This window comes from Acipenser ruthenus, chromosome 40 (assembly GCF_902713425.1).
Source record: "Acipenser ruthenus chromosome 40, fAciRut3.2 maternal haplotype, whole genome shotgun sequence".
Taxonomy (NCBI): Eukaryota; Metazoa; Chordata; class Actinopteri; order Acipenseriformes; family Acipenseridae; genus Acipenser; species Acipenser ruthenus.
In genome coordinates, this window is record NC_081228.1 from 36,356 (window position 1) to 55,580 (window position 19,225).

At 43.3% G+C, this 19,225-nt stretch overlaps 3 protein-coding genes across 3 annotated transcripts; 1 reads left to right on the forward strand and 2 right to left on the reverse strand.

Annotated features, from left to right (window-relative positions):
• Positions 1-858: 858 nt before the first annotated feature.
• LOC117397324 (hatching enzyme 1.2) lies at positions 859-5,057 on the forward strand. The gene is made up of 11 exons (XM_033996093.2): positions 859-973; positions 1,086-1,104; positions 1,541-1,615; positions 1,944-2,084; positions 2,410-2,527; positions 2,689-2,867; positions 3,323-3,404; positions 3,529-3,665; positions 3,763-3,881; positions 4,162-4,384; positions 4,836-5,057. Exons 1-11 carry the CDS (start codon positions 899-901, stop codon positions 4,844-4,846), a joined length of 1,179 nt encoding a protein of 392 aa, XP_033851984.2. The 5' UTR covers positions 859-898; the 3' UTR covers positions 4,847-5,057.
• On the reverse strand, positions 4,727-9,833 carry LOC117397200 (zinc finger protein 883-like). The gene is made up of 3 exons (XM_059009993.1): positions 9,720-9,833; positions 8,040-8,366; positions 4,727-7,292 (listed from the first exon to the last, which is right to left on the reverse strand). The coding sequence occupies exons 2-3, from the start codon at positions 8,338-8,340 to the stop codon at positions 5,668-5,670; spliced, it is 1,926 nt and encodes a 641-aa protein (XP_058865976.1). The 5' UTR covers positions 8,341-8,366; positions 9,720-9,833; the 3' UTR covers positions 4,727-5,667.
• Positions 9,834-10,629: 796 nt separating this feature from the next.
• On the reverse strand, positions 10,630-16,995 carry LOC117397171 (L-amino-acid oxidase-like). The gene is made up of 7 exons (XM_059010002.1): positions 16,440-16,995; positions 14,283-14,497; positions 13,768-13,880; positions 13,445-13,646; positions 13,005-13,079; positions 12,478-12,614; positions 10,630-12,240 (listed from the first exon to the last, which is right to left on the reverse strand). Exons 1-7 carry the CDS (start codon positions 16,465-16,467, stop codon positions 11,469-11,471), a joined length of 1,542 nt encoding a protein of 513 aa, XP_058865985.1. The 5' UTR covers positions 16,468-16,995; the 3' UTR covers positions 10,630-11,468.
• Between the last annotated feature and the right edge of the window lie 2,230 nt (positions 16,996-19,225).

Sequence of the window (19,225 nt, forward strand, 5' to 3'; positions counted from 1 at the left end):
GCTCTTCTTTGCACTCTTTCTAGAGCAGGAATATCCTTTTTGTAGCGAGGTGACCAGAACTGAACACAATATTCCAGATGAGGTGTTACTAATGCATTGTAAAGTTTTAACATTACTTCCCTTGATTTAAATTCAACCCGTTTTACTATATATCTGAGCATGGCTTTGGCTTTGTGTGTGTGGTACAATTAATGACAAAGCCACTGTCTTCACTGTGGTGTCGTTTTCTGTCAAAAAAGCGAGTGCTGAGCTCAAACTGAAATCAAGCTTGTTTCCTAGGATTGCACATCTGTAAAATGAACAATATATCTCTGTACTGTACTGTGCGCACACTGACATACTGAAGCACAGCTATGGCCAAAGGTTTTACACCACGTACAACTTTAGAATTGAGACATTATTTAATACAAATAAACTATACGAACATAATTTAGATATTTTATTTAACATCATGTAATCAAAGAAACTACAAAACGATATCACAAAAAGTCTACCGATAGCCATAACAGTAATAAAGTATTTCATGCTAGATTTCAAAATGTCACATTTTTCACGAGGTCTATGGAAAACTACAAAGCGGTCTATAATTCAGTGAGTTAACGTATTCAGCAGGTTTCATTCGACTTTATGAAGCACAATGAGTTCATTCTATCGGTGATGCAACACTTGTAGCCAGAGCTGAATGTTCTCAGCTTTTACACAAGATTAAGGACTTTAAAACCCAATGCAAACTTCGTCTTATCTGGAATCACGTGTGGATCCAGTAATGGAATGGCTTTAAGCTCCCTTGACGGACACACCTTTGGCTGGGCATATAAGCCCATGCGCAGGTGTGCTGAAGCATCAAGCGAAGAGGAAAGACGAATCTCCTGAGCTTCTCAGAACATTGCAGCAGCAGATGAAGATGGATCACAAACTGGTGCTCATCACTTTAGCACTGCTGCTCAGTGTCTCACACGGCAAGCCTCTGAAGGTAACAATGCCACACAGCTGCAGCGCTTCTCATTTCAAATGCATTTTCACTGGGCTCTTAAACATTTCACTAACGGCTCCATGTTTTTCTTTCCTTTCTTATATTGTTGCAGGGGGACCACAGCGGAAAAGGCAAGTTCCTAGATTTTGTTTTTATATGTGCATGTCTCATACGAGAGAAAAAAAAAAGTATCTGTTGAATTTTACATTGCAGTGAGTTCATCTTTGTAATTCAGGATCCCAGACACACTGGACCAGATTAATAAACCTTTAATCAGGTGTGTAATTTACTTGAAAGGACAAAAACTCAAAACTGCACCCAAACAGTGAAGCAGCTGAATGTGGAGTCTCTTCAGCACGGCCAGTGTGCTTGTGTGTGTGTTTGTAACCCAGGTGACATGCTGGAGGAAATGCTTTCACTGTATAGTGCATGAGTGATGGTCAGAGTGTCAGCAGTGTGTCACAGGGGGGCTCGATTGCATTCGCTTCCAGTATTAGTACACAGCACTGTATTCCACACACTGCCCCTGCAGACAGGATTTCACACTGGGGTGCTTTGCTTCTGTAGGTCAAAGAGAAAGACGTAGCCCAGGTATCCCTGAAGATAAGGATGTCTTCAGCATCATCTTAGAAGCCAATAAGGGTAAGAAAGCCTCTGAACATATAGAAGAGACGTTTACTGCCTGTTAAAATATTGGGTCTGCTTATTGAATAGAAGTTAAGGCTGGCATATTCTATTTGAGATCGGTGTCTTCATTTCTACAATCTATGCACTCTTAACAGAAGCACATTGAGATTAGTTTGATAGGGTCTTACCTGTGTCTGTAAACTGCCCATTACCACTAACATAATGATCATTCAAATATATTGATGTGTTTTGTTTTTTTGATCCTAGAGAAGTACATAAAAATGCATATTGTGGCTAAAATGAGTTCCCCTTTAAGATGTTTCTCTGCACAATTTTCAAACAGGAATCAAAGAGCATCTGATGGAGGGTGACATTGTCGTGTCAAACTCCAGGAACGCCATGAACTGCCCGGACAACTCCTGCTTTTGGCCGAAGGCCTCTGATGGATTTGTTTATGTGCCTTATACTATCTCCAGTGAATACAGTATGTACACGAAACGTTTGGAAGAATGCTTTATATTAACATTCACTATGTTTTATAGCACCAGTGAGACCATATTTAATTAAACAAGGACATTGAAGAGACTTGGATTGATCTTTGAAACGTTTCTTGTTTGTAAAGGAGAGCTCTGTATTTCTCTGTGCGCAGGAATCTAGTTGTCCTTTCTAAAGGGTGTTGTGTTTAAAGTTGTCAGTGTAATGGATGGAGGTGCTGCAGGTAGTGTTATTGGTCCCTCTGGTCTGGGAGATGCTAAGCTTTGATATTTTAAAATATCAATGTGTTTCAATTGGTTTATCCTTTTTTACAGGTGCTGAAGAGAAGGGCATAATCTCCAGTGCATTCCCAGACTTCGAAGCACAGACCTGCATTAAATTTAAACAGCGAACTACAGAAAAAGACTACATAAATATCAGTCCTCAGAACGGGTAAATAACCACTCTGTGTGTCTCTGACGAATCCTACCATTTGAGTGGCTTTCAAGGTTAAAGGTGTATAGCAAGCGTGTCTCAAAACTTCACAAATATGCAACGACTTTTATAGATCAAAAGTACAAGATTTCTAAACAGGAATCTCTTTCCATCCATAGCTGCTGGTCCAATATTGGAAAGTATAAAGGTGTTCAGCAAGTGTCCCTGTCAAAGGGAGGCTGTGTTTACAAAGCCACGGCTCAACATGAGCTCATCCATGCACTAGGCTTCTTTCACGAGCAGAGCAGACCTGACCGCGACAGCTATGTCAGAATCAACTGGCAGTACATCCCAGCAGGTAAGGGAACTACAAGGAGTCCTTTCCAGGAGCGCTCACACAATCACAATGAAGAGCACTGGAGAGAGAGCTGAGGGGAGGGTGGAAAGCAGCAACACAAATATTCCATTCACCACGGCTTTGTATCCCAATAGCCTTTCATTACAGAGTGATTCAACTGTTAGTCAGAGCTCAAGAAAGGTTGGAGTCTGTGCTAATTGGGCAGCCCTTATTGCAGGGATCATGAGCAAGGAAGGACCCCCGACACTCACTGGAGCCTCTAATGGCATGTTGAAAACAAGTGTGTGCAGTTCAGCCAGGGTTTATAATGGGATTTTAGAATGCATTATCATTTCAATGAATAACTGGCGACCTCTCACTAATGCTTTTACAATAGGTGTCTGGAAGTAAAACACAGAACCAGATTCTGGTGTAGCAGCTTTACCTTCTTAACCAGCATCTCCTTCCCTTTACAGACCAAGTTTCGAACTTTTACAAGCAGGACATTAATACCTTGGGCATGCCATACGACTACACCTCCATCATGCACTATGGAAGGTAAGAAGAAACAGAAAGTCCAGGTTTTCAGCCTGTCTCAATTACCTGCCACACAATGTGAGGAGATCTTTTCTCTTTTTCAGTATTGATCTGAATAAAACACTGTTATTTTCACTCCACACAGAGATGCTTTCTCAAATACAACCGGAAAGTTCACTATTGTACCCATTCCAGATGAAACGGTAGAAATCGGACAGAGAATAGCAATGTCTCCGAGAGACATTCAAAAGATCAATATGCTTTATGGCTGCAGTAAATCCAGTAAGTGCTTTATTTAACATGTTCTTTTGCTTCTCCTGTCTCAAGTTAAAAAGCGTTTCCAGCATTTCACACATACACTGCAACTCTCATTTTCTAGTGCAATGCGGAGGCATACTGACTGCTGTGAGTGGAACACTGACATCTCCCAATTATCCACTGGAATATCCCGTTAATACAGACTGCATGTGGATCATCAACGCCCCTAAAGGGTACAAGGTAGGAAACACACAAGAACAAACCAGCAGCATCTCTGTTTGAATGATCGAGGCGCCTCGCTACCTTCATTACTCACCTGAGCCGCTTGGAGAAACGTCTGCAGAGGTCCTTGAAGGGCAAAAACAATTGCATTAACACTGAGGGCAAACAAATCTATATCTTGATATTAAATGATGTAGCTTTTATAACGTCCATTTCATTGTCTTCAATGTGACTCAAACATGCGGGAGCATGCTGATGTTTAGCTGGACTGCAGATCCTTTTTTGTGTTTCATTTCAGGTCTCGCTTACCATCAGTTCCTTTGATGTGGAGTATTCTGAGGATTGTTCCTACGACTATCTCACTCTCCGAGATGGACCCGTGACTACCTCCCCTGTACAGCAAACCTACTGTGGCTCTGAACCCATTCCCTCCTTCACCTCCAGTGAAAACGCTGCCGTGGTTCAGTTCCACAGTGACGGCTCAGATGTGGGGACGGGATTCTCAGCCAAGTACAAGTTTGGTACGTAAAGAAGCTCTGTGTGGATTTCGTGTGTTTGTGATTGAGGTGCATGCTGTGTTTGAATGGGGCGCTGCAGAACTACTTGTGTAAGAAGCTCTGTGTGGATTTCGTGTGTTTGTGATTGAGGTGAACGCTGTGTTTGAATGGGGCACTGCAGAAATACTTGCACAACATGACATCAGCTTATTGAACAATGCAGCATTAGAGCTTGCACTGCAATGGAAGTGTAATGCAATCATGTCCAGTTAGAGATTAGCAAGTGAAGGTGGTTTAAGAAGCAGCAGCGTGTTGGAACATTTCAAGCATCCTTCAGCTCCCATTAAAACTCAGTACAAATACACATGCTGTGAAACAGAAGTTTAATGAACTCAACTGATCCTTGAATCTTCCCTTCTTTGCTGTGTAACGATGATAATACAAGGTGCTCACGTCTCCGTTTCTATTCTTACAGTTCCAGTATGAACAAAGAACACGACCACAAGAGTTTCCTGGATTTGAACAAACGTGCCGATTACACAAATATGAATGTGTGAGCAGAAAGTACAGTAAATGAGAAAATAAAACCCAATAAGAATGAAATGATTATACATCTTTTTAAATCTGGTATTGTTTTTGATTAACAGGTATTGTATTTGTAATAATGAATAAAAATGATTGTTTCTTTGACGAGAAATGTGGTGCATTTATTTTTTTCTTAACAAAATCCGTAACAGATGAGTTTCATAAGATGAGATGCTGTAGCAGGTGTTGACTCTTCCATAGAAACTCCAGAGCGCCCCCAAACTGAACACTTTAGAACAGCTGCAGTCTTCTTGTTCTGAGGACTGGCATGAACACACGTCCACTCCTGTGTCCCTGCTGTCCAAACAGGACACCGCAGCTCTGCAGGGCAAAGCCACTAATCCCTGCACAGGAGTTCTGGGACAGACCAAGCCAAAGAGCATGGGACGGTTCCCAGGCTGCCATTCACAGAGGGCATTTTAAATGGAGGAGAAAGACAAAAGGGCAAAACATGATACAAGAAGATCATAAAACAGTCACAACACAACACAGCACTATAGTTGTATAAATCACCACCCCCCCCCCCTCTAACAGTGTTAAAATAAGAACTAAAAGTCAATGTTCCAGTTCTACCACAATATTGATTCCTCTGTGGATAGTGTATTATAAACAGGACAGACGAATGTATGAATGTTTCTGAAGTGAGGGTCATCAGTCTTCAGTGCAAACAGAACCCGATTCCTCACACATCTGTAGTGTTGCTGTATATTGCCCAAGCTCAGCTATTTGCTCTTCCTTTCATGACTTTTATGATGCTTTTTAAGGGATCCAGAATGTCTGAATCTCTTGTCACATACAGTACAGGGAAAGGGCTTCTCTCCAGTGTGAATTCTCTTGTGTACTTTTAAGATCTTGGCTTGTCTAAAACTCTTCCCACAATCAGCACATGGATAAAGATTCTCTCCGGTGTGGATCTGGCGATGCGCAGCTAGAGTCCGAGGCTCCTTGAAGCTCTTCCCGCAGACAGCACAGCGATACGGGGCCTCTCCTGTGTGAACCCGCTGGTGTCTCTTGAGGTTCTGCCCCTGGCTGAAGCGCTTCCCGCACACAGTGCAGTGATACGGGGTCTCCCGGGTGTGGGTACGCTGGTGGATGTCCAGGCTTCTTACATACTTGAAGCTCTTCCCACACACCGTGCACAGATAGGGGGTCTCTCCTGTGTGAGTGCGCTGGTGTGTGGCGAGTGCAGTGGAGTCACGGAAACCCTTCCCACAGTCAGCACAGAGGAACAGAGCCTCTCCTGTGTGAACTCTCTGGTGTTTTATAAGAGCTCCCGACGCAGCAAAGCTCTTCCCACAGTCACAGCACTGATGAGGATTGTCTCCTGCATGAATCTGCTGGTGGGTATGAAGCTGTCCGACCTCACTGAAAGTCTTCAAGCAGGAAGTACACTTATAGCGCTCGTTTGTGATGTGAATTTGTTCATGTCTCTTCAGGTCCCCAGACTCTCTGAAAGTCTTCCCACAAATAGTGCACTTATGGGTGGTCTCTCTTCTGTGAATTTTCTGGTGTGCATCCAAAGCTCCTAAATCTTCACAGCTTTGCTCACAGTCAGTACAGTCATAGGGTCCCGTGTGACTCTTCTGGTGTTTTTTAAAACTCTGGGAGAATTTGAAGCTTTTCCCACATTCTGAACACTTATAAGGCGTCTCTGTGGAGTGAGTGCGCTGGTGGGACTTCAGGTTTCCTAAAGTTTTAAACTTTTTCTCACAAACATCGCAGTGGTAGGGGGTCTCGTTGGTGTGGATTCTCTGGTGTACTATGAGATTTTTAAGGAGCCCAAAGCTCTTCCCACAATCAGTACAGGGATATGGTCTCTCGCCTGTGTGAACTTGCTGGTGTCTTTTCAGGTGCACTGACTGACTGAAACTCTTCCCACAGACAGTACAGTGATACGGAGTCTCTCCTGTGTGTGTGCGCTTGTGCAGAGTAAAAGATTTGGAGTACCTGAAGCTCTTCCCACATTCAGAGCAGTGATACGGTCTCTCTCCAGTATGAAGTACCAGGTGACTTTTCAAGTGTGAGGACTGGGTGAAGCTCTTCCCACAAGCAGTGCACACAAAGGGGTTGCCTCCGGTGTGAATCCTGTTGTGGTTTATAAGGGCTGTGAGGTTTTTGAAATTCTTCCCACAGTCGGTACAGCGGTTTTGTGATTTCTGGGATTCACTCAGACTGTTCTCTCTTGCAGGAGCTCCTGGTCTACACTGCTGTAAATGTGTGCTGCTGTTAACTTGCCCGCTTCCTAGCTCCTCTTCTGGGTGCGCCGTCTTGAGATGGTTCTGAAAGTGCCGCTTCCCAGTAAAAGAGACCTCACAGTGCCAGCATGTGTGCTTCTGATTACGATCCGCTTCAGAAGAGTGAGAGAGAACAAAGAGAAAGAAAGTTACACATCCAGAAACGACTCTCAGAATCCTGCGCTTTATAAGCAGTAACTAAATAAATAAATGAATAAATAAATAAATAAAATTACATAAATGGTGCTGCGAGCCACATTATATGATGTTACCATCAGGCAAAATGTTTTCAAAAGCAAGACGTCCCAGGAGTACAGCGGCACCCCAAATGATACCCATCTCCTACCATGAAGAATAACTGGGAGGGAGGTGCGTTCTTCACACTGCACAGAAATGAGTTTGTGCAGTGATGCATTATAACTGGGAGGGAGGTGTGTTCTTCACACTGCACAGAAATGAGTTTGTGCAGTGATGCATTATAACTGGGAGGGAGGTGCGTTCTTCACACTGCACAGAAATGAGTTTGTGCAGTGATGCATTATAACTGGGAGGGAGGTGCGTTCTTCACACTGCACAGAAATGAGTTTGTGCAGTGATGCATTATAACTGGGAGGGAGGTGCGTTCTTCACACTGCACAGAAATGAGTTTGTGCAGTGATGCATTATAACTGGGAGGGAGCTATGTGCACAGGGCCAAGTCTATTATCAACATGCAGATTGTGTTTGGTGTCTATTGTAAGATTTACAGTATTACACTTGATCCCTGAAATGGAAGTGCTAGCATGAGAGAATGATCAGATGAAAGCCACATTATCCCTCCCTGTCTTACCTGCTCATGAATTCTCTAGGTTTGTACTTACATGTTCCACTGGTGCTGGAGGAGGAGGGGGCTGTTTTCTCTTTAGGTGTGTTAGTACTGGTTTCTTTAGAGACCTCTGGTTTAATATGGACAATTCCCAGTTGAGACACATCCTCTGCATAGTCAGCGTCCTCCTGCTCCCGGACTGGCAGCGATCTCAGTTCAGAGAGCTCCTGTTTAACATGGGCAGGCTCTGGTTCAGGGAGCTCCTCTTTACTGTGTCTGGAGCTGCGACGAAGGTATTGCACCTTACTTTGAACTGAGGTCTGCCTTCTCACTTTTTTATAAGTCACTGATTTCATTTTACAAGAGGATTTCTCTTCCACACCTGTATCAAACAAAACACAATCAAGTTATTTAATCTGAACTCCACCAGATCACACCCCAGCAAACTCCAGCAGATCACACCCCAGCAAACTCCAGCAGATCACACCCCAGCAAACTCCACCAGATCACACCCCAGCAAACTCCACCAGATCACACCCCAGCAAACTCCATCAGATCACACCCCAGCAAACTCCACCAGATCACACCCCAGCAAACTCCAGATCACACCCCAGCAAACTCCAGCAGATCACACCCCAGCAAACTCCAGCAGATCACACCCCAGCAAACTCCAGCAGATCACACCCCAGCAAACTCCAGCAGATCACACCCCAGCAAACTCCACCAGATCACACCCCAGCAAACTCCAGCAGATCACACCCCAGCAAACTCCACCAGATCACACCCCAGCAAACTCCACCAGATCACACCCCAGCAAACTCCACCAGATCACACCCCAACAAACTCCACCAGATCACACCCCAGCAAACTCCAGCAGATCACACCCCAGCAAACTCCAGCAGATCACACCCCAGCAAACCACCAGATCACACCCCAGCAAACTCAACCACATCACACAACACAGTTTAAAAGCATCCCTGTGAGGGCAACGCAAAATATAATATCACAGGAAGACCTTGTAAAACATGTCCTACAGAAGCTTAACATTTATAAAGACATTAAAACACACAGGAACACATAACAATGTCCTTATCAGAATCACATTTTAACATCTAAATTGTAAGCTAGTGTTTCATTTCGTGTTGGTTTGTGGTGGTATTTGTGTGAGGGCTGGGTGCTGTGGTGTAACGTGCTCAATACTGACAGCGCGTGTTACACAGTCTTATCTACACATTAAACGGGAACTCGTTCTGTGATAACGCTTTGAATAAGCACGCAGGCAGTTCAATGAAAATGGCAATTTGTAACGTGCTCTAATCTGGCTAGCCGAAGTACAGTCAACCTTAACGGTGATGTAATGCACTGAAATAAGAATCGCTTTTGGCCGCACTTTCAGTACAATCATATCCCGAATAAAACGCTTTCTGAGAGTAGCGCATTAGGTCTGTGAGGTTTGCTCCCTGTCTAAATACAATTTGGATGTGATATAATTAAAACACTGTCGCAAACACCCCTGTGCGTGCGTGTACTGTCTTTCATCCTGGAAGTTAGTTTGATAGTACGGCTATGCAGGCGCGAAATGAACACAACACTAATATTACTCATAAAACAGCCCCGGTTTTTATAAACAACTTTTCGGAAGACGCCGAGAAGCTGTCTGATTATACTCTTTAAATAGATATTATATCTATCTCAGATTTCGGAAGTAACCATGAACCGGTACACCCAGTCTTACCTTCTCTAAACGTGCCTCTGTTACACTGATATCTTCCGCAGAGAGACCGTCGCAGCACTGTGACGTCACTTTCAGTGAAACCATAGATGTGCTACTGCGCCTAGATTTAACCATATGCGCTGATAATGTGTTTCTCGTGAGAAGATGTCGTTTGTCACAACTCTGATATTGACCGCTCTGCTGTCTTTTTAGTCAATGTCTTCATGTTATTTGGGTATTGCATACATAAATGCAAATGGATAAAAGACAAACCAAATGTAAATGTTCTTTCTGATTGTAAAATGTGTAAGGAGCGAGGTCAGAGCACGGACATAGATCTAGAATAGTAGCAGAATTATTATTATTATTATTATTATTATTATTATTATTATTATTATTATTATTATTATTATTATTATAATGAAACGACCCTTTATTGTAAGTACATTGCGTTTAAATCGTAAAAGTGAATAACATCATTTTCTCAGTGTTTCAGATTTTTAAAGACGTATGAAGTCTGTTTCGCTGTTGCCCAGGGTCCACTGATGAAATATATTAACTGGTGGATGATGACATAACGTAATGCTTAAGAATGATAAAATATAAAGAATAACTTCTCCATTGTTATTTTAAATATTTAATAATTGTATTTTTTAACTTGCAATGTAGGTAGAATAGTTAGAATAAATGCAGGCAGCAGTGTGGAGTAGCGGTCAGGGCTCTGGACTCCTGACCGGAGGGTCGTGGGTTCAATCCCAGGTGGGGGACACTGCTGCTGTACCCTTGAGCAAGGTACTTTATCTAGATTGCTCCAGTAAAAACCCAACTGTATAAATGAGTAATTGTATGTAAAAATAATGTGATATCTTGTACCAATTGTAAGTTGCCCTGGATAAGGGTGTCTGTTAAGAAATAAATATAAATGGGGTGTACAAAATTAATCTTTATTGTATATAGCACCTTTCATAGTGGATCACCATCACAAAGCGCTTTACAAGATGCAGTAACAGCAAGAGAATCCATAATACTTTAACTACAGAGAAATGCATAATACATGCATACAAAATGAAAAATACTGTGCGCTGTGCAAGCGTCCCAGCTGACTGTGTTGTGATGATCTCAGTGGAGTTCCTCACTCACTTTCTCCAGATACAAGGAAGCACAGTGCTGTGAGAACTGTAAAACAGAACTCACTTCAACACAGTTTAAAAGTCAGTATCATTCAATTTGCAACCAAAGCACTTCTTTCATTTGTTCATATACAGTTCATATCTTTCACCATTGGCAAGTCATATTTCTTATTAAAAAAAAAAAAAGGTTTTCAAAGAATTTACAGAAAAATTCAAACAGTTTTGGCCACAAAAAAAAAAGTTTGTGTATCTGTTAATCTTTCAATACCTGGCTGGTTTCACAGGCCACAGTTAGCACTCATCTTGGTGAAGTGATCCGAGAGGGCTGATGAGGGTCTGTGAAAGCAGCCAGTCGTGTTTGCAGAGAAGAGCTTGTTTTATGGGTTAGTATGTTTGTTGGAAACTATACGAATGACTGCAGCGGATCTTTTCAGTCCTTGTTTTCTGGTGTGATAATGCAGTGCTCTCATATTCATTTACCCAGAAAACGAGGCAAATCCATGCTGAGCCCATGCTGTGCAAGAGCTCTTCACTCATTCACAGAATACTAATAAACAGTCATGCATGAGAGAGAGAGGCTGGCAGGATCCGTCATGCAGGGGCAGTGCTGTCTAATTGAATGCTGTCAATGCTCACAGTGTTACTGTTCCAGCCTAACGTTGTTGATGTTGCTGGCTGCCCTGATAGCCGACTTCATGGCTGTCTCAATCCAGGCATGTGGAAGTGCAGTGTGCTCTCCAGCAAAGTGGATTCTCCCTTCATTCTTGAACAGAGTGGAGGAATAGTCATTCAGCTGATAGGGGGTGAATATGGCAAAGGCACCGAGACTGTATGGATCTAAGCTCCACTTCTTCACCACTCCTGCTCCATCCCAGAGAGCGCGAATCTCTCCTCCGTGAATCTTGACGAGATCTTCAAGAGCCACCTCCATACACTCCTGATCGCTGAGCCCCAGGAACAGGGCAGAGTCGTCTGAGGCGGTGTATGAAGCAAGAAGCACCCCTCCGTCTGTGCCCTGGAAGCTGTGACTGGGGTAATAGATGAACCTGGATGGAAGATCGGTGATCGACTTCCCTCCCCAGATCCCTTCTTTCTCCCAGAACCTCTGTCGAAAGCTCAGGAAGATCTTGGTAGAGCTGGAGTAGTGAACCGAGCGAAGAGCCTCCATCTTGCTGGCTGACAGGGGGGGTGAGAAGTCTATAAACAGAGAGGCTTTGGCGGTGGCAGTGAGGAGCAGGTAATCAGCACTGACGTTCATGACGGAGGAATCCTTCTGGCTCTGATAAAACACAGTGACACCCTTTCTGCTCTGCTCTATCCTGACAGCTCTGGAGTCCAGGAGAACAACAGCACTGAGAGCTTCATAAAATGCTCTCGGAAGGTTATCCAGACCGTTACTGATTTCGAAGTACCTGAAACAGAGAGAAGGCACTTTAGTAGCTGAAACATTTTGGGGGCTTGGTCGCATAGCAGGTAATGCAGTCGCCTTTCTCGCCTACAAGTTCAAATCCGGTTCAGGTCACATAAGGTAGGGAGTCACTCAGATAAAGAATAACTAAGACTCATTAGGTGGGGAGTCACTCAGATCATGTAGCAGCTAAGCAGGGTCCTGTCCTATTTCTACACCTGACTGCTCATGAGAATCTTACCTGGTATTATCATTGATGTCATATTCGATTCTTAGACTCTCAGTGAAGGCGGTGAAAAAGAAACTGTTCTCATCGAGAATATCTCCAATCATGCGCACAGCCCCTTCACTCAGGTTACCCTCTTTAACTAAATACTCCTGCAAGAAGCAATACAGCATTCACTTAACTGCATGGCACTCACGTTAAGAAAACCAGCTCATCAGATGCATTGCACAAGGATTGTAGTCTCAGTTAAGACTGCTGTAAAAACAACAATGAATGATCCCATTCCCAGGCTCTGCCAGCCTGTGTGATGTGCTAGCATTGTGTCTTCATGCTGAAGGTGTGAGGAGATGAGAAGTTCTAGGTGTGTTTGTGCAGTGGAGCCGGGCTCTTTCTGTGCCGAGGTTAAGACCCATGTGCTCACCAGTTTGCACCCCAGCCTGTGCTGTTAACAATGCAGGTTCCATGCACTTCAGTGTGGTTATCAAGCCTTTGTGTTGTTCTGTACAGCTTCATATTAACACATGCAATGCGAATGTATTCACCTTCACAGAGTAGGAGTCGTATTTCTCCATCACCTCGCTGCAATTGTATCCACTCTTCTTCAGATCATCCATCACCTGTAGGATCATTATTTCAGAGATCAGAGCCCAGCTGTGCCTCTCACAGACTCATTGAAACCTCTCCTAACTCAATGAAGGGGTCTCTTGGAAGCCCTCCTGCATCTCTGACAGACTCATTGAAACCTCTCCTAACTCAATGAAGAGGTCTCTTGGAAGCCCTCCTGCATCTCTGACAGACTCATTGAAACCTCTCCTAACTCAATGAAGGGGTCTCTTGGAAGCCCTCCTGCATCTCTGACAGACTCATTGAAACCTCTCCTAACTCAATGAAGAGGTCTCTTGGAAGCCCTCCTGCATCTCTGACAGACTCATTGAAACCTCTCCTAACTCAATGAAGGGGTCTCTTGTAAGCCCTGCTGTACCTTTGACAGAGACTCATTGAAGAGCCTCCCTGCTGATTTCCCTCGTTCCTGGGCGCTCACAGGGTACCTCAGCACATCTGGATTTTCCTCCACAGTGTAGGCTCTCTTGTGGACCCCGTTCACCTGGTACCAGGTGTTCCTGTTGTCCTCAATGAAGGGGTTCAGTTTTAAACCCATTCTTTCAGCGAAGGTCAGGACAAGCCTAAAGAAATGTGTCAGCATTTATTACCTGTCTTTCTCAGCCCTTGAAACACAGTCATGTAGGCAATACAGTTTCTTTGATCACAGAAAAAAAGAGTTCCCCATTCGCTACGGTGCCTGACCTGTGAAAACTGGGTATCCTCATTGCTCCCAGTTCAGCGTACCAGCCCCCGCTCTCATTCCTGTGGGTGTGCACACGTCCACCAACGCGCTGGCTCGCTTCAATCAATATGATCTGCAAACATCAACCAGCATTCACCGTCATTCTCTTACAGTCACACATGACGTCAGCATTGAGGTCACAGTTTAACAGGCCTGATGAGTTCCTATTGAGGGCAAAGTAAAACCACTGGCAATATGAAGGTCTTCAATCGGTTTGGATTTTCTGATTTAGCTGAGATGGGAAAACACTTCCACACTACAGTACTAAAGCCTCTGTGATGCAGAACCTCATGAACACTTCCACACTACAGTCCTATAGTCTCTGTGATGCAGAACCTCATGAACACTTCCACACTACAGTCCTATAGTCTCTGTGATGCAGAACCTCATGAACACTTCCACACTACAGTCCTATAGTCTCTGTGATGCAGAACCTCATGAACACTTCCACACTACAGTCCTATAGTCTCTGTACCTCATGTCCAGCATCCTCCAGTAGTTTTGCTGCAGTCAAGCCAGAGATTCCTGCTCCCACGATGATGATGCGCTTCGGAGAAGACGTCTTCTTCAGACCGTTCTGAGCGATTTGCAGTAACTGCAGATAGTCAGGATCAGTAAAGCATTTATCCAGTGCATCATGATCATGTGCCTTTGTTTCCAGTGATGCCAACATGAAGCCCAGACACAACACTGTGAATGAAGGAAGTGAAACTTCATACAATTACACCATTCCACACTGCAGTGCTTTCATTTGATGGGTGCAGCTTAAACACAGAGACATATAATATTGTGTTACGTTCCTTCAGCTGAACAAGGGGTCAGATTCCCGGGTTATTTTCAGGGATCCAGTCTGTTACTCTGTTCAGCTTGATGGTGCTCACAATATATTAGTATTGTTATTTTTACTTGTGTCAGCATTGACTTTTTTAAACTCAGGTCCAGATCAATGCAAACTGTCAGTGTGGTACAGACTGACCCCCCTATATCTTCAGAGTCTGACGCTCTCAATAACATAAACTAAATCATAGTAATACTAACTGGATATGTGCTTCTCCAGATCAATGCAAACTGTCAGTGTGATACAGACTGACCCCCCTATATCTTCAGAGTCTGACACTCTCAATAACATAAACTAAATCATAGTAATACTAACTGGATATGTGCTTCTCCAGATCAATGCAAACTGTCAGTGTGATACAGACTGACCCCCTATATCTTCAGAGTCTGGCGCTCTCAATAACATAAACTAAATCATAGTAATACTAACTGGATATGTGCTTCTCCAGATCAATGCAAACTGTCAGTGTGGTACAGACTGACCCCCCTATATCTTCAGAGTCTGACGCTCTCAATACTTTCTGCCAAATAATGTTAATACAAGTTTCATGACAATGGGATGAGCGCTTTTCTGATTATATGGAGATATTTGTGAATGGTGCCGTGTGTATGTATGACCGTCTCATAATGAACGCTGATACATCATAGAAAAAGAAAAACAACTGAAAAAAACAGCAAAACAGACTTCCTTAAAATAAGTTCAGAAGTGCAAGCGTGGGTAAGAGGAAACAGAATCTGCATGAATGTTTCCATTGCTTGTCAGTGTCCCTTCACACAAATACCAGGTGTTTAGAACTAGAGGGGCTGGGGGTGTCTGTGAATCCTCCCCCTGTGACTTCTGTAAGCTGTGATAATCAGCCCTGTCACACACACCCTTGCTTTAATATTGTGATGTACAATTTAAACAACATGGAAGCGTCTTATCTACTAAGCCTGCTTTAAAGACTGTGATTAAACCTGGCGTTTGAACCATCAGGGTGGAGCTGGACTCACAAGACTAATACTGAGCACACAACTCTGCTCGGGTTCATGTCACACACAATGAATTCTCTGCAGTACCACAGACACACTTTTCTAAATTATTAAGGCTTCGTTTTTTCTCTTCAAATACAGCAGCATACTGTAAAACAAAGTTACACTTAATAAGAGATGACTCATTCAGTGTTTATATGGTCTGTTTCCAGTGTACAGTCAGATAGTCACTCCCTGTGAGTATCTCCAGACATCCACATTTACGTCTCAGTGCAAACATTCAAAATGCGTTATTGCTGGAATGCAGAGAGCAGCTAACTATAACAGTTTTAAAGTAACACGATCATGTGTTAACAGTATATTTATATATTAACTGTAACAGACCGCATGACTTAATAAATAATGCACGCTTTTCTTCTCGTACCGAATACATTCTGAGAGTATATTCACGTGTCATACTTGCGTTTCAAAAGCATTTAAATGACACTGTTTAGAAACTATTACTACTATTTATTTCTTAGCAGACGCCCTTATCCAGGGCGACTTACAATTGTTACAAGATATCACATTATTTTTTACATACAATTACCCATTTATACAGTTGGGTTTTTACTGGAGCAATCTAGGTAAAGTACCTTGCTCAAAGGTACAGCCGCAGCGTCCCCCACCTGGGATTGAACCCACGACCCTCCAGTCAAGAGTCCAGAGCCCTAACCACTACTTGAAACTAATAATAATAATAATAATAATAATAATAATAATAATAATAATAATAATAATAATAATAATAATAATGTGTATCAAAGCTGCACTAGATACTCACAGTACAATTTGCTCCCAGTCATATCCATCGTGATTTCAGGATGCTATCTGTGTCGACAGGTTAACAGCAATGCCCGCACTTGCAATATCAGCGCTTTATATATCAGCGAGGGGGGACCAGTGAGGAAACGATGAAGAAACAGAAACTTTCCAGCGATGCCAAGAAACCGAAACCATTAATCTGATCCAGTTACAAGATCCGCGTGAGAGTGACGCGCAACAATACGGCTCTTTCTCAGCGAGCGCCCGGCCTGGTCAATATAACCGTACATCAGCGCGTCTGGTTTCTATCAACACAAACATACAGAAACCGTCTTTTACCGACAAGGAATGGATGCAGTTTTGTTAAAAGAATGGCTCTAAATGATTTCAGTATTGGCGTTTACATATGAAGCATCGCTAGCATTAAACCTCTTATTTAGCACTCTATCGTGTTCTGTTGAACCCATTTCACCCGAAATTGCTTGGCTTCAAATAAACTGCAGATCTACAGGTGAGGTTTTTATGACAGATTTTTCTACCAGTAGGGTTATGGTTATTATTAGTAGTATTATTATTACAGCCAGACGCTATAGTAAGCAGCAATCTACAGCCGAAAGCAGAACTCAGGGAAGCACGGGAGTGAGTCATTATGACGTCACTGCGATCATAAGCAGAGGGAAATCCCATAGCCAGAGCCAGCGGAATTCCCATAAACTCCCGAGCCTGATCGTGTAGAGCAGGGGTGCACAATTCCGGTCCTGGAGGGCCGGTGTCCCTGCTGGCTTTTGTTCCAACCTTGCCCTAAATTACTTAATTGGACCAATTATTACCAATTATTGGTCTAATTAAGTATTTTGGAACACAGTTGGAACAAAAGCCAGGAGGGACACCGGCCCTCCAGGACCGGAATTGCACACCCCTGGTATAGAGAATAACCGCTACTTCAGATTCACATCCTGCACGTATATCTAAGCATGCGCATATATATATATATATATATATATATATATATATATATATATATATATATATATATATATATAGATAGATAGATAGATAGATAGATAGATAGATAGATAGATAGATAGATAGATAGATAGATAGATAGATATACACACACACACAGAGACGCTGTTTTTCATATAGCAGTATGGGGTGTATTTCAATGAATGGTGGAAAGGGCACCCCCTTTCACACTGGTTCTTGATAGAAAGCACGCGGTGCCATTGCACCTGTGTAGAATAGCCGCGCGCGTGTGTGTGCGCGCGTGTGTGTGCGCGTGTGTGTGTGTGCGCTACGTGTGTATGTGTGTGTGTGTGCGTGTGTGTGTGTGCGTGCGCTACGTGTGTATGTGTGTGTGTGTGTGTGTGCGCGTGTGTGTGTGTGCGCTACGTGTGTATGTGTGTGTGTGTGCGTGTGTGTGTGTGCGTGCGCTACGTGTGTATGTGTGTGTGTGTGTGTGCGTGTGCGTGTGTGTGGGTGTGTATGTGTGTGTGTGCGTGCGCTACGTGTGTGTGTGTGTGTGGGTGTGTGTGTGTGTGTGCGCGCTACGTGTGTATGTGTGTGTGTGTGTGTGTGTGTGTATGTGTGTGTGTGCGTGCGCTACGTGTGTATGTGTGTGTGTGTGTGTGCGCTACGTGTGTATGTGTGTGTGTGTGGGTGTGTGTGTGTGGGTGTGTGTGTGTGTGCGTGCGCTACGTGTGTATGTGTGTGTGTGCGTGCGCTACGTGTGTATGTGTGTGTGTGTGGGTGTGTGTGTGTGGGTGTGTGTGTGTGTGTGTGTGTGTGTAGTACAGGATTGGCTTTATTATGACATGCAGCTTCCTAAAAATCTAACAGACATGTGAATAGAATTTAACAAGGGAAGTCCCGACAGAACCTCCAAAATCCCAGTGGAATTTACACCCGAGCATCTCTACCCAAGGCTCCCATTGTTTGCCAGCCAGGTGACTGCAGGTGAAGCACACAGAGGCTGCTTCGAGAACACAGACACTCTTATTATTGAAGGGTTCAAACAAGCAGAGCCAGTCCCTGCGTATCTAATCACCGGCACCTGACAGGGTTTTTCAAACTGACTGGAATCCCCACAGCCCATCCTCTTCACAGTTTGCTGTTGGAAATGTAAATAGACAGACAGATTGTACAGGACAGCAGGGAGCCCCACTTCAATCTACAGTGAAAGACACCATTCTGGGGGGGTGCACTAAAACAGACATTTTCTTTCATCAAGCAGAAATAAAGGCAGATTGCAGAAATGAATACTGGATTTAGATATTTTCCGGCGGACTGATTTGGAACCGAGATTAAACAGTTGATAACATTCAAGGTCCTTTACCAGAGATTAGGGGCCTCATATTGACCAATCAGGTTAAAGGAAATCTCCAATCCATTTTCTAATATATATATTTATTACACACACTCTCTATCAAACAAATCATAGCACGGGGGGAAAAAATCTTTTCATGTGTTTGTGTCAAAACATTTTTATTCCATATATTATCCAAAGGAAGACAGCATTACATATTAAAAAGTATATTTGAAATTCACAATCCTATGTATTTTAATGACAGTATGAGCCCAGGGCGTGGCGCTGAGTGACAGCTCATCATCACACATGTTTATATTAGATCTCGAGCTTCACATGCTGCACATGTTTATATTAGATCTCGAGCTTCACATGCTTCACATGTTTATATTAGATCTCGAGCTTCACATGCTTCACATGTTTATATTAGATCTCGAGCTTCACATGCTGCACATGTTTATATTCGATCTCATAGTAGAAGCCGCTAACACACAACTCCA